The sequence below is a fragment of the Chrysochloris asiatica genome, unplaced genomic scaffold (genome assembly GCF_000296735.1).
Source record: "Chrysochloris asiatica unplaced genomic scaffold, ChrAsi1.0 scaffold00228, whole genome shotgun sequence".
In the NCBI taxonomy this organism is placed as follows: Eukaryota; Metazoa; Chordata; class Mammalia; order Afrosoricida; family Chrysochloridae; genus Chrysochloris; species Chrysochloris asiatica.
In genome coordinates, this window is record NW_006408746.1 from 4285847 (window position 1) to 4301806 (window position 15960).

The 15960-nt window shown below is 36.0% G+C and overlaps 1 protein-coding gene across 1 annotated transcript in view; it reads left to right on the top strand.

Moving 5' to 3' along the window:
- Positions 1 to 3897, top strand: part of PRR16 (proline rich 16) — a 432695-nt gene extending 428798 nt beyond the window's left edge. Inside the window, exon 2 of the mRNA XM_006873196.1 lies at positions 3142 to 3897. Within this exon, the coding sequence (XP_006873258.1) occupies positions 3142 to 3897 (756 nt within the window). The remainder of the gene's footprint in view (positions 1 to 3141) is intronic.
- The last annotated feature ends 12063 nt before the right edge of the window (positions 3898 to 15960 follow it).

The window sequence follows — 15960 nt, forward strand, 5'->3', positions numbered from 1 at the left end:
GAGACAGTTCCAACCAATAGTGACCCTGTATAGGGTTTCTAAGGAGCAGCTGGTGAGCTTGAACTACAGACCTTGCAGTTCAAATGGCTTTGTCGTCTGGTACATTAACCCACAGCACCACACCAGGACTCCTTTATAGTCCCCCATTTTAGTAGTCAATGTCTAAGCTGCCCATCCATATCAACCCTGTACACAGAGGGGACAGGTTTGATCCTTGATGTGAAGACTCCTTCCCGATTCGTAACCACTACGCTACCAGAGCTCCTTCACAAACTTTATCCTTCACTTAGGGTCAGACAAACACATGGTCTGATAATGCTGCCAGCCTCACCTGACTCCCTCCCCATTTTTTTTTTTTTTCTTTTTCCCTATCACACGTTTTTGTTTTTTTTCCCTTAACAAATTATTTACATGTTTAATCTTACCTAGGTGTCTGTGTTTTGGAGGACCTGAACTAACACATCTCTGCTTTATACATTATACTTGGTTCTGCTATTTACCTCAGTTTTATTGTACAGAAGACACATTCTTATGAGCATGGCAGAGTTTCTACTATTGATGTTATTTGTTGTTAAGAGCTGTCAAGTCAGTACTGACTCATAACAATCTTGTATAGAGTTTCAGATGACTGGCTGGTGAACTTGAACTGCTGACCTTGCAGTTCAAAGTGACCTTGCAGTACAGTGCATTAACCCACAGCACCACACCAGAACTCTCTATTATTAGGGGGTTTCTAAAAGGTAATAGGATTCCTGGTGTAGCACTGTGGGCTAATGCATCAGACTTCAAAGTTGTTTGAACTGCAAGGTCAGCGGTTCAAGCTCATCACCTGTTCCTTGGAAACCCTATACAGGGTCACTATGGCTTGGAATTGACTCGATGGCACTTAACAACAACAACAAAAGGTCATGGGAAAAAGGAACGGAAAGATAATGGAATTCTTCCATAAACTTTTTGAAATTCTCTCATATTGTTTTAGCATTTGTATTTTTTTTTTTTTATTTGTTTTTGTAGTTTCCATCTGTCAGATGAAATTCTTCATATCTATATGGAGGTTCTCAAATTCTCCCACTAAATCCTTGAACATATTATCAGAATTGTTTTAAAATCCTGTTGGATAGTTCCAACACCTGGATTATTTCTAGAATTATTATAATTTATCTCTTTATCAGTGGGTTGCTTTCCTTCTTTTGTGTGTGTCTTAAAATTTTTGACTGAATGGAAGAAATCATGTGGTGAAGAATAGTAAAAACTGTTGCAATTAATGTTTATGTCCAGAAATGGGCTGTTATGCTTTCTAGCAATAATGTGGTATTTAGTAATATTATATATATTTTTGTTACCATTTGAGATTGTACAGATTTTGTTATTGTTTTACTTATTTTCACTGTACCACTATACCATAGATTTAAAATTTCTCTTTCAATGGGTTGCTGCTGCTTTGTGATTAAGATGGATGTCGTCATTTCCACATTTTCCAGAAGTTCTTTTTTATATTATTTTATTTTATTTTTTGCTTTTCTCTATGTTACAGCTGTTGTGCTATGGGATAACACACTGGACTGCAAGGTTAGGTCGAACCACAAGGTCAGTGGTTCAAACTCACAAGCTACTCCTCTGAAACCCTATACAGTGTCATTTTGAGTTGGTACCAACTTGACAGCACTTAACAGCAGTGTTAAAACTGAGTCTCCCTTCTTCCGTGAATATCCTGTTGTTACTTGTTGCTTCGTGCTTGGCTTGTGGTGTGGCATGGACCTGGCTCTCAGTTCTTCTAGTCCTTCCCCAGTGTTGGACTAATCCTCTACTCTTTCAGATCTGTGGTAGGACCTTCCCTTGATTTCTGTTCACCACCTCTAGGCAGTGAAACTCTGCCTTGTATCTTTGGTAGGTCTTGAGCAGTTAAGATTTTCTGCCCTTTCACTATTGGTGGAAAACATCTAGTTTATATTTGTGGAGTGTCCTGAAACTAAGATTGTTCTGCCCTCTCCCCCAGGCTCAGACAGCTTTTGTTTCTACCCTCTCTTTGAAGTGTTTAGAAGGTTTCCTGTCTCCTTCCCAGTGACTTTGGATTCCTACCTTGTAGTATGAAGGAAGCATCAGGGAAGTGGACAGAGTTTTTTTGTGTGTGTCATCTGGGGACTCTTTCTACTCTCCTGCCCTACCTTTAGTTGCACACATTAAAGGCCCATTGAAAAGAGGCAGTGAGTAAGTACAGACTCAATTAATCTAAGGTGACCGGAGATTGCATACTTTCATGAGCTCAAAAACTCAGTCTTTAATAATTTATTAAAGTTTTACCTGTTTACTTTGCTTTCTCTCATTTTTATTTTCTCTTAATGTGGTTCACAAAAGATAAAAGAATTCACAAATTCTATCTCTCCTTAGAGGACTTGAAATTCTTTACATTTCAATCTGCCTAGCTGTCTTATGAACTTAGTTCTTAGTTGGTCTCAAGAAAAGTTATGGTTTTAAAATTTATCTAGATTTTTATTATTTTTAGGGTGAAAGCATTTGTTTTCCTGTCACTATTTATATATTTATAAGCTAGAAGGCGAACTGCCCTCCTCTTGTTTGTATAAGTCAGTCATATTTATTTATTTATTATTTCTACATTTGATGGATATAGCAGAGTAGCAATAGAACATTTACATAAATTGCTGTTGTTGTTAAGTGCCATTGAGTTAGTTCTGACTCATAGCGACCATGTATAGGGTTTCTGAGGAGCAGTTGGTGGATTTTAACTGCAGTCCAACACTTATCCAGAAGTGACACACCGGTATTATATGTTTGATGCATGTCTAGTCATTATGTTATCCAATAGTTGGCACTTTAGGATAAGGTTGTTGTTGTTGTTGTTAAGTTCCGTCGAGTCGGTTCCGACCCATAGCGACCCTGTACAGGGTTTCCGAGGGTGTAAATCCTTACGAGAGTAGAAAGCCTCATCTTTCTCCCGTGGAGCGGCTGGTAGTTTAGGTTTCTGTAAATTTATTGAATAAAGACTTTAAGCTGCATTGCAACCCATAGTCGATTGTTAGTTAAGGCTCCCACATCAGGTTAAAACTAGAAAGGAAGAAATTGCTTCTACTACATTTCACTTTGGGTCATTCTTCAACACAATTACCTTGTCCTTTCCACCAGGTGGTTGACCAGATTGATACCCTGACCTCTGACCTACAGCTGGAGGATGAGATGACCGACAGCTCCAAAACGGACACCCTGAACAGTAGCTCAAGCGGCACAACAGCTTCCAGCATAGAGAAGATCAAATTGCAGGCTAATGCACCTCTCATTAAACCCCCAGCACACCCGTCTGCTATCCTCACAGTCCTGAGAAAGCCAAACCCTCCACCACCCCCTCCACGGTTGACACCTGTGAAGTGTGAAGACCCCCAAAGGGTAGCACCAACTGTCAATCCTGTTAAGACCAATGGCACCCTTCTGCGAAATGGAGGCTTACCAGGTGGACCAAACAAAATTCCAAATGGCGACATCTGCTGCATACCCAATAGTAACTTGGACAAGGCTCCAGTGCAGCCATTAATGCATAGACCCGAAAAAGACAGATGTCCCCAGGCAGGGCCTCGGGAAAGAGTACGGTTTAATGAAAAGGTGCAGTACCATGGCTATTGCCCTGACTGTGATAACCGGTATAACATAAAAAACAGGGAGGTCCACTTACAAAACGAACCTATCCACCCACCAGGAAAGCTTCCTCACCAAGGCCTTCCCCTTCCTCCTCCACCCCACCTCCCGCCTTTTCCACTAGAAAATGGGGGACTGGGAATAAGCCACAGTAACAGCTTTCCCCCTCTCAGACCTGTAACTGTGCCTCCTCCCACTGCACCAAAACCACAGAAGACGATCTTGAGGAAATCAACCACTACAACAGTGTGATGTATGCCATTTAAGACAAAACAAAACAAAACAAAACTTTTTTTTTTAATTTCTATATTATAAACATAATAAGTAATGAGCACTTTCTACTCAAGCAATAAAAAAAAAAAAGCCCAAATATATTAATTCTGCATTCAGAAAACTGGCATAAAAATCACCTGGTAAGTATGCAGTACATTGTTTATATCCTGAATATTCATTATTTTAAGTGTTTCCTCATCAACAATCAGAATAATGAAGAAATATGACTACATTATTTTTGCAGTTGACCTATGACAAACTGTGACGTACAGATTTCAAATATATTGATTTGCTCTAAGAGATGAGATTCAATTCATTTTATTCATGCCTAATTCATCTATGCATTAATGCCATGTCATGCTCTTAACTTTGTTCTAATGCCTTTTAATAAGAAATTTTAATACTAAAGCACTATTTTATTATTTTTTTCTAAAGATGTTTGTGACTAGTTTTGCATTATTAAATGCTGATGACAATACCAAAAATTATTTTCTATATTACATAATTATAACTATATGTTCAGTTATATATCCAATGCAAGATTTTGGTCTGTGGAAATATTATTATGTCAATAAACAATAGTAACTAATGACAAAACCAAATGTAGAATTAAAGCAGTGATTCATTCATTCCCATGTTGATGCTCCTCAAAATGGGTAAAACCCTGGTATGGTTTCTAGAAGACCACGTATAGTATATGTAAGTGTTTCCTAAGTTAAATGTCATAATCCATGCCATTTGAACACCGATATTGCTAGACCTTATTGAGACTCCTCCAACTAAGCATCCCTCAAAGAATCATCATAGACATCATCCTGAGGTCATAGCAACCATTTCTTCCTGCATCCAATCTTCTGAGATAATATGTATGATTAGGAAATTCAGAAAGAACAATAAAGTTGCTTCTGGTAACACGATGTTTTCAGTATTGGTCTTAAGCTGAGTCTCCTCAGAATTGAAAAATTGCCAAGGTTCTTTATTGTTCCATTGAGGGAAGAATCATTTCCTCTTAGCATCAAATAAAAGTCCTTCTCTTTGATCTAATTTTTCAGTTTAGTTACACCTGGTATGGTGCTATAGGATAAGCACTCAAACTCAAGGTAGGTTTGAACTGCACACTTGGTGGCTCAAACTCACTAGTCACGCCTCAGAAACCTTATACAGGGTTGCTATGAATCAGAACTGACTTGACAGCACACAACAACAGCAACACAGGCCAAGTAAAGTTCCCAACTGCAGTGGAATGGACTCATTGGATGTCATGCCTTTGAACTAGAAATGAGTTTGTCTCCCCTTAAGTCTTAAGAGAAGAGCACACCTCAACAAAATTGATGCATTAAGTGGGAAAAAGAAGTGATGGTGGTGTCAAATCAAAATTGTTTAGTGCCCCCTGAATTCAAGTTAGAAATTCTCCAGTGAGGGAGGTATCTTGGTTGAAAGTTGTTTATTGTGCAACTTGATAAAAGAGCATAGTAACCTTTGTTGTATGCTTAATTTTTTATCTTAAAACATGTTTTGTTGTTGTTTACACAGAGAGGTAGCCTTCAGTCATTTCTATTTTGTCTTTTTATCAAAATTTAGAATATTGTTTTTAAACAATTTTCTATAAAAGATTGTAATACTTTTTGGGCAGAGTAAGCAAAAGAAAATAAGCTTTAGTTATTAAAGGAACACTCTAATGAGTGAAAAATAGAGAATGTCATGTTAAGCATTTATTTAGGGTACTATAAGCATTGCTCATGAAGATAATGCAAGCAGAATAAATTTAATATTTTAGAAATTTCAAAACATAAGACTGATAATCAAGAAAGGCTTTAGTCTAAAATTATTAATTGTATGTTAACTGAATAGAGGCCATATATTTAAACAGCCAGCTGAATGCAAAAACAATCCACATTGGAGTACATCAATTTAGGTTTGGTATGAATGAAGTACAGTTTCATAATTATCTAAATTATTTCCTTTCGAAAGTACATAAAACAGAGTGCAAAATCAAAGTTTTCCCATGTAAATTATCACTCAATTCACAATAAAAAGTTTTTTTTTTTTTAAAAAAGGATATAAATGGGGAGCCATAGTGAGAAAGTAGGGTAACTTGTTGCAGAGAGGGGATTATAATCACTGAGATGAAACAAAGTGTATAATTTGTTGAATGTGAAGCTGATGGTTTTGTCTGTAAACCTTCACCCAATTCAAAATAAAAGTTACCAAAAAAAAAGCCATCAAACACTAAACTGTTTAGAAAATATGTTGCTGTTGTTTTTGTTGAATGTTGTTGATTCCGTTTCAAACCACAGAGACCCTGTATAGGGTTTCCAAAGAGTGGCTGGTGAGCTTGAACTGCCAATCTTGCAGTTCAAATCAACTTTGTAGTCCAGTGCATTGACCCACAGCACCACTCCAGGACTCCCTTGTTGTTGTTGTAGTTGTTAAGTGTCATAGAGTTAATTCCAATCCATAGCGATCCTATATAGGGTTTCTCAGGAGCAGCTGGTGAGCTTGAACCACCTACCTTGCAGTTCAGATGGCTTTGCAGTCTGAAGCATTAACCCACAGTGCCACACAACTCCCTTAGAGAGTATATAAAGTCCTAGAAAACATACTTCTCTCTTCTGTTCATTTTCTTTCCCCTGCCAGTTAGTGTAGCCTAACAATCACCTTTTCCTTTGAAACCTTGATCCATGTTGATGTGAAGAACCAAGCTGGATTTGAAAGTAGTGATTTCTACCCACTGCCATTGAGTCCACTCCCATTCATAGCGACTTCATGTGACAGAGTAGAAACACTCTATAAGGTTTTTGAGATTAGAAATCTTTTGAGAAGTGGACTGCCTTATCTTTCTTTTAGCAGTCAAATGCTTAACACATTGCTCCTGTGTCCATAGAGTAGGTCACTTACTTATAAAAAATGCCTGGTTTAATAACATTGAGCTCACATGCCTGGATACAATCTGAAGTTCATATCCATTTCTCTTAAACTATATGCCAAGATACCCCAGGAAAGACCTGGTGTTTTCCCCTGCTTAATTATGACATATGTCAAAGGTACATAGTACCTGCTTTTAATGAACACGTTTATAAATATAAGCCTAGAAGGCTGACTTAAAACTCAAATAAAAATGTTACAGTTATTGGCATTTTGTCTTTAGTGGTAGTGGTTGTATGCCATGGAGGCTGTTCCTACTTAAAGCGACCCTGTATAGGGTTTCCGATGCTGTAAATCATTATGGGAGCAGAAAGCCTCATCTTTCTCCCACAGAACAGCTGGTAGTTTTGAAATGCTGACCTTGAGGTTAGCAGTCCAACACATAACCTCTACACTACCAGTCCTCCTTTTTCTCTTTATTATACCTTATTTATTATCAGAAGTATATGTTAGGTGACAGCAGTGTTCATTTATTTTCGTTAATGTGTAATATATTGATTTTGTTGGTCCAACTGACAGTGTTTCAAATTTCAATATTGAAAACTGTGTTTTTAAATATATGAAAACTTGTAAAACATAAACATGGAAAGCAATTAACATAGAGCATCATAGCATCTTCCTAGGAAGTTATCATTAAAATGTCACAAATAGAAGCACAGTTTTTATAGTAAATATCACTTTCAAAATTTAAATTCTGAAGTTCAAGCCATAAATATCATCTATCAAGTTATCATAAAACAGCATATTTTTCCCCTGCCTGAAGAACTCAAACAGAAATGCTTAGGATTTAAACCTTCTTTGTTGTTATTCCTCATCAATATGTATTTTAGCACTTCTATTTACACATATTTGAAGCTCATATCCAAATTCTTTTGAAAGTGGTGTTCCTACAAATTGTAAAATGGTAGTGGTCTGCTTAAGACAACATTCATTCATAGCAAAAAGGTAAAATAGATATTCAATAGGCATGGTGGTGGTGGTGGTTATGTGCTGTGGAGTCTGTTTCAATTCATAGTGACCCTGTACAGGGTTTCTGAGGCTGTAAATCTTTACGGGAGCATAAAGCCTCATCTTTCTCTCATAGAATGGCTGGTAGTTTTGAACTGCTGTCCTTGAGATTAACAGCTCGACTCAGAACCACTACACTATCAGAGCTCTTTCAGTTGGCATGGTAGTCATTAAATTAGACGAGGAAATATTTTGTATTTTCATGTACCTTTTGCCCTGTGTTTGTGAGGAGAGGTTATTGTATCTCTACTGAAGAAAGGCAAAAATAAAATATGGAGCTTTTCTTTATTTGCCTACTCCTAATTATTACATTTCAGTTATAGAAGGGAATAAAACTCATATATTTTTTTTTTTTAGTGTATACTTAAGTTAAAAAGAATAATATTTGCACAAAAATACATTTGATTGCCAAAAGAGATATTTCTCACATTTCTAATTTGATATATGTATACTCATATCTTCAAACCTCTCCCCGTTAGCTTAATAATATTCTCCTGGGGAGGGGGGCGGATGAGTCTCCTATTAATGGCACTGTAGGACAATCACTGGGCTGCTCAAACCCACCAACAGCCCCTTGCAAAGTCCATATAGGATCGCGTTAAGTCAGAACCAACGCAATGCACTTAACAACAGCAATATCAGTGCCTAAACCAATCCTGTGTTCGAGTCCTGCTTGTGTCCTAATTATTTGATGAATAAAGGAATAAGGCACTGTATTATATGACTTTCTTTGGGCTGATAAGTAGTTGCCTTTATCATGACCAAAGCAACAGCTACACATAGTCTCTAAAAGTATGCAATGTCACAAATAGCTGCACAGTTTTTATAGTAAATATCACTTTCAAAATTTAAATTCTGAAGTTCAAGCCCTAAATATCATCTATCAAGTCATCATAAAACAGCATATTTTTCCCTTTCCTGAAGAACTCACAACAGAAATGCTTTCGTCAAATCTTGAAAGGCAGGATTTAAACCTTTTATCTACAGGTTCTAATTATAGCTCTCTTTGGATGACTCCATGAAGAAAAGTCAGAGTAGTTCTATGTGTAATTGCACTGGGAATGGGGTAATCAAGTCATGAATCGTTGCCTTGACTGAATTTCTCTCCCATGGAATGAATGTAACATAAGACCAAGTCTTGCAGTTGTCGAAAAGATTCAGTTTTGTCTTTTGATTTTTTTTGTTGGTAGTATATTTTGCTATAACATACACTCAAATTTGTTGGAAGAGATTGCATTGTAATGTGCTTCCTATGTGAGGAAATGATTTATATTTATATACAATAAAGTTCTATAAAAAGCCATATTGCATAATTAGGCAACATACACAGAAACTGACAATTACTAGACACTTTCACAAAATTACATGATTTTTTCTGGGTCACTATGCAACTGTGACACTGTAATTAAGATTTGAGATCAAATATTTTGGAGTTTTAGAATCAGCTGTGTGATTCTGAAATAATGACAGATGTGATGTTACCATTATAAGACACAGCAGTGTCAAACATAAAACTGTAGTTAGCTGCATCTTAGTGGAGCAGCAATTATGAAGGGTGCCATTTCATTTGAAGCACTTCTATTTATCATGCTGGTCTTTTTGTATGTAGAAAAAAAACTAAAGTGGGACACGAAGGAGCTTGGCAAATAACCCTGTCTTTAAATCAACATGGGTTATAGAAAATAAGCAGGAAATACTTTTTACTTATAACCTCAGGACAGATCAATGATAGGTAGATTAAGAACGCTAATTGCTATCTGAAACCTTAGCTACATCATAATTTTCTTAGCCTCATACGATATGAATGTATAATACTTGTTTTATCATCCTGACTTAAGAATGAAGAAAATCTAAAACGGACTTTCAGTGTTTTGCCTGAAGTCACCCCCTTAGTAAGTGACTGTGCTGTCCTTTCAGTGCCAAGCTGACTCCCCATGATTTTTCTCTCCTCAACATCACCATTTAATTGTGTTCTTCATAGTCCTGAACTTTGCAATTTTTTTTTCTTTATTCTGTGCAGGCATTTTGATGATTGAAAGGAGTTATCTAATGTTGTTTTGACATTCTTAATATGTTTGATCTTTGCAGAATATGAAAGGGATTTCAGATAATTTAGCTCCCGTCTAAAATGAATGAACTGCTGAATATTGCAAGCCTCATCATCTCATGTATTTTGCCAACCTCTTCACCTTTTGGTCTTTTCTCTAAGTTCAAAAGTTGTCTATTATTTTGGATTTTTCCAAACTCTGGTTTTTCTGGTACTGACCCTGCATATGTCCCTATCATTCTGTGGCATTTCATTTGTGAATTTCATGTTTAACGTTGACCCCTAGCACTAAGAATAGTGGTGCCTCTCTATAGTCTGCTGAAATCTAAAGAACCAGAAATCCAAGCCCTGTTCAATAAAAGTTTTTCTCTAATTGTGTTATCAGTTGACAGCTATTATTTCTCTCTATTTGGTAATGCAATTGCCAATTCTTATAACTACCAGAAGGAATTTTGGTTCAGTTAAAATAAAGCAGTATGTATGCCTTAGCGTGGGATGGGGATGCATGATGACAAAACATATAGCATCTAACTCCTGTTTTATGTCAAACATTCATCTTCAGTGTTTTCCAGTATTATCTCCCTCATAACACCATTGTTTTCTCCATAACAACCTACTGACTTAAATGCTATGATTCACATTTTATAAATGAGGAAACTATGGCAACGAAAGCCTGCTATCCAATGGCATAGAACCCGTAAATGTTGAAGCCAGATCTGTAACTCAAGCAGTCTGCTTCCACAGGCCATGTTCTTCACCACCATTCAGAACTGCTAGAAGCACAGCCCCTACATGGTGCACATATAATGTGCAGAGCTGAACATCATTTCACTGGAACGTTCCTGAAGAACTTGTTGGAATATAAAACATAAGAGGATTGTATCTGTGTTAGGAAAGATTTGACTGTGCTGTGATAGCAAAAAACTTCCTTATTTCAAAGGCCTCAGAGGGGATCACTGAAAGTCCCCTTTGGGTTCAAGAGTCTCTCCAGTACAGTAGTACTTTAGGCAGTCATTCAGCAATTCAGGTGTTTCTGCCATCTGCTCTTGAAACCTCTTCCAAAACAGTAGAGAAAAGAGCAACTGGGAAATTCTGCAGGTCCTTTTACTACTTCAATCCCTGAACACTTGATTGGCTAAAACTAGTCATGTGACTCTGCAGCGCTCATAGTTCCAGAAGGGGAAGAAGAGCCACATAGATGATCACAGTTATCCTTACCATCTTTTCCAAAAGAGCAATTTTTTGTCGTAAGTATAATTTGAATATATTAGAAATTTTAATAAATGTCCTTCCTTTTTCTTTCCCTACTACTGATGTTCATTTAATTATCACCTCATTTTAAACAAAGTGTAAATAAAAGAAATAATTCTAATAGCAGCCCTGCTAAAGGTGTAAGAGAAGAAAACGACAATTTACTAAGATGAGGAATGGCTTTTTATTAGTCTTTAGCTATGATATTTCAGTTATTCTGAGGATACTGGCTAACTCACATTTTATAGTTAGATATTTCAGACTTGTATACCAAATTTTCAGTGGTCAAATTTCTGAACAAATATTTTTTTAGTACATTAGATTACTATATTAATTATTCCTCTAAGGATTGATAAGCTTATCTATTATAAACATACCCCTCTAAGGATAGTAAGGCTTTCTGCTCCCACAAAGATTTAAAAGCCTCAGATACACTATAGAGGGTCACTATGAGTGAAACCGACTTCATGGTCCTTACCAACAAGGATGTTGTTGTTGTTGTTAAGTGCCATTGAGTCAATTCCAACCCATAGTTACCCTGTATAGGGTTTCCAAGGAACAACTGGTGAGCTTGAACCACTGACCTTGCAGTTCAAATGACTTTGCTATCTGACACATTAGCCCACGGCACCACACCAGGACTCCAACAACAAGGATAAATAAACCTAATTTGAAGGCATATATATATCCAGAACAATCAAAAACATTTGAATCCTATGATAGATATTTAAATCTTGAATAATGTAAATTATTATATGTGTATATGTAATACATAATTAATCTGGAAGGAAGAATATCAGGATAAAACCATAAACCTGAAACCAAAAGGCCTGGTTTTGACTTTCAGTTTTTTCCAACTCTTAATGTCTTAATAGCTGGAAAAACTGCAAGTATCTTAAGATCATCTCTTTGGAGTCCTGGTATAGCGCTGCAGGATAATACGCTGAACTGCAAAGTCAGTTTGGGCTGCAAGGTCAGCAGTTCAAACCCATCAGCAAATCTTCGGAAACCCTACACAGGGTCGCTATGAGTCAAAACTGAATCAAAGGCACTTAACAACAACATTAAAAAGGTATCTCTGATCAAATTTCTTAACCAGGTCTTGCTGTAAAATGAAAATGATAGTGCCTCTCTTTCACATATAATGAGGTTTTAAGTCATTATCTCTATCCCACTGTTCATTCAATCCTCCTGTGCAGTACTGGACAAGAAGAGTAATATTAACAGCATAGTTATTATTAGTGTCTTCAAGTCAATTTTAACTCATACAACAGAAGTAAACATTGACAGATCCTATGCTATCCCTACTATGTTTGAAACCAGTGTTGCAACCATCTTGCTGAGAGTCTTCTTTTTTGCTGTGTTTCTATTTTACCAAGTACTTGTTCTGTTTTCTCCAGGTACTTGTTCCTCCTGGTAACATGCCCAAAGTAAATGAGATGAAGTTCACCATCCTCACTCTTAGGGAAAATTCTGACTGTACTTGTTCAAAGATAGATTGTTCTTCTGGAAGCCCATAGTGCATTCATTATATATTCTCCAAAACCATAGTTCAAAGCAATAAGTTTTTCTTTGATCTTCCTTACTTATTGTACACTTTTCACATGCATACCAAACAATTGAAATATTGTGGCTTGGGTCAAGTGCACAATGACATACTTGCTTTTTAACACTGTGAAGAGGTATTTTGAAGTAAGATTTTTACATCATTTAATGTGTTGACTGCTGCATTGTTTGTGTTAACAGTAGACTGTTGCAATGACACAACCCCTCTACCCCCCAAAAAAACAAAACAAAATAAAAACCCCAAACATTATAGCATCGGCACAAGCTCTAGCTCTTTCCCAAGCAGCAAAGTTGGAGCAACATGGATATGCAACTTCAGAATTGAACAAGTTTACCATCTTTAGATGTATACAATAGACAGATTGATCACATTATTCCACCTCATGCTTTTCATATCAGAAACACTTCCAAAACCCTTTTTTATAGCATCCTCTAAGGTGGTGCAATGAACGCCTGATATGGCACTGTAGGATAAACTCTGACTGTGAACCGCAAGGTCAGCAGTTCAACCCCACCCAGTTGCTCTTCAGAAACCCTGTACTAACTCGACAGCAATTAACAAAATGGTGCAAATTAGACCATGTAAGCCATGACATCTAATTAATGTTCATTATTTGTTTTTAATTTCATTATTTTTTTAACATTAAAGTTCTTCTACTGAGAGGATACAGAGTGGATAATACATATAATTCAGTTCAGATTTACTCGGTGCATCATTTATTTCCTTGACTTTGAGCTCTTCCTTGGCTTATGTCTCATTTGTGGTCAAAAAATTTTAAAAATTATATACATTTCCTTTGCTTCCTTTTGTGTTTTGTCTCATAAAGTCTTGGACCTGTATACCTTTAACTCTCCCCACTCGTACCACCTCCTGACTATCACTGTTCATTTCCCTCTTATCTCTGTATTCTTCTGAAGCTAACCCTCTGTCCAAATCATTGATGTAAGGCCCAAATGATTTAATAAATGTGGAAGTACTTTATTAATAGTAAAGCACCAAATACATGCAAATCACTTTTATTAATTTATGGTTTGTTCCTTGCTGTAAAGTTGGTTTCGACTCATAGACAACTTATGCACAACATCTTCACAGATGTTGCTACACCCGAGTCCATTGCTTTTACCACTGTGCCAGTCCATCTTGTTGGGGATCATACTCTTTTTCACTGACCCTCCACTTTAACCAAGCATGATGTCCTTCTCCAGGGACTGGTCTCGCCTGATAATGTGTCCAAAGTCTGAAAGACGAAGTCTCGCCATTAATTTATGGTTGTTGTTGTTAAGTACCGTGGAGTCAGTTCCGACTCATAGTGACCCTGTATAGGGTTTCTGAGCCTATAAATCTTTACAGGAGCAGAACGCCTCATCTTTCTCCCATGGAACCGCTGGTAGTTTCGAACTGCAGACTTTGAGGTTGGCAGCCCGACTCGTAACCACTACGCAACAAGTACTTCTTGCCAAATTGTTTGCATTCCTTATTAATCTATTGAATTGCTAATTTTTGCCTAGATTGACACAAAGGATATATTATTCATCTAATTTATGAAAGTAATTATTTTGCTTAGATGTTTTTTGTAGTTATTATTAAAGTCAGCAGTTCAAATCCAGTAGTTGTTTCAGAAACCCTGCACAGGGTCATTATTCATAGACATTGACTCAGTGGCATATAGCAACAGCAACAATATTATCAATTAAGCCTAATGAATTCTTTAGAATCTTGCCAGTTTACATGTAAAACTCATTTTTTATTTATTGAGTTTTTTGTGAACTACAAGTCAGGAAATTAAGATGATAGAAATCTGAGGTAATTAAAACAGAAAGCACAATTTATTAAACTGTTTTGAGAAGTATAGCTTAGTTTTGAGTATTTATGATATCACCTAAAAGCACAAGATTAAATGTATTTATAATATAATTTGTCAAACTCAAGTAATACCACTAGGCTTTTATACATTTACTAAAAATGCTTGTTTAAGTAAGATATCAATTTAAAAAAAAAATATATATATTTATATATATATTATATATGTATTTTTTAACTGAAAAGTATTAATTATTTCTTTGTTTTAACCAAAGTTTGTGATATTTAAAACAAGCAAACCAAAATCAGTTGCCTTCCAGTTGAATCTGACTCATAAAAACCCATGTGTTTCAGAACTTTAATCCATACGATTTTCTGTGACTCTTACCTTTCGGAAATAAATCAAGGGGAGCCTTTGAGAGGATTCAAACCACCAACCTTTTGGTTAGCAGCCTAATGTTAATACCTTGTGCCAATCAAGGACTCTTATGTTTGTGATGTCTCTCACTATGTATTTCAATGAGATGTCTTTCACAAGGCCCTAAGAAGAAAAATAAATTATGACACAATGTCACTAATCATAGTAAAAAAAAAAAAAAAAAACATCTGGAACTATTATTTTCTACCAGTTTTACACAATCTTTATAGTACAAAATCAGACTATCTGGATTTATTTTACCTGTTTTAAATTTTTTTAATAGTTGTATCAAATCAATAAATCAATGCATATATTTTCCTTAGTATTTGAAATGTAATAATGAAGTTCATTTTTAATTTTTATTTTTCTAAGTAGACTCATTATCAGTTATTTAAGAGAAGTTATCTTTAATAAATCTCCTGATCACCCAAGCTTCAAATTATAGCCATTAAATTATATTTAACTTCTATATCTCCCTTGTTCCTTTTATCCAAGTGATCTTAATTTTCTGTAAGTGTTCTTGTGTAATGTCATTCTCAATGACACACTCTTCAGAAATTACTTTATGTGTTCAGTTCTGAAGTACATTTGTCATCTGGTCATTTGACCTCTTGCTTGAGCTTCTGATTTTAATTTCAGATTTCCAACAGATTTTTATTTCTTCTATTTTATATCTATCAAGAAATTTAGACAGGTCAGGATCATCTACTATTTAAAATTCTTAATTCTGGGCTTGGCTGTTCCAGTAAAAATCCCTCAAGCCTACTTTTACAATCTCTTAATCTAGTTAGCCCAACATTGATAAGATCATGCCAATCAATGTTGGACTACTGACCTTTAATAGGCTATGCTGATGTCCTATGCTGCCTTTCTTCTTGGACTTATGTTTTTACCAATAAATAGTTTATACTTATGGTTTTGTAAGTTTTATTCTGTAAATATCCACCATTTACCTGAATCCTTTCCTACTTAAAAAAAGGGAAGGAAGGAAGGAAGGAAGGAAGGAAGGAAGGAAGGAAGGAAGGA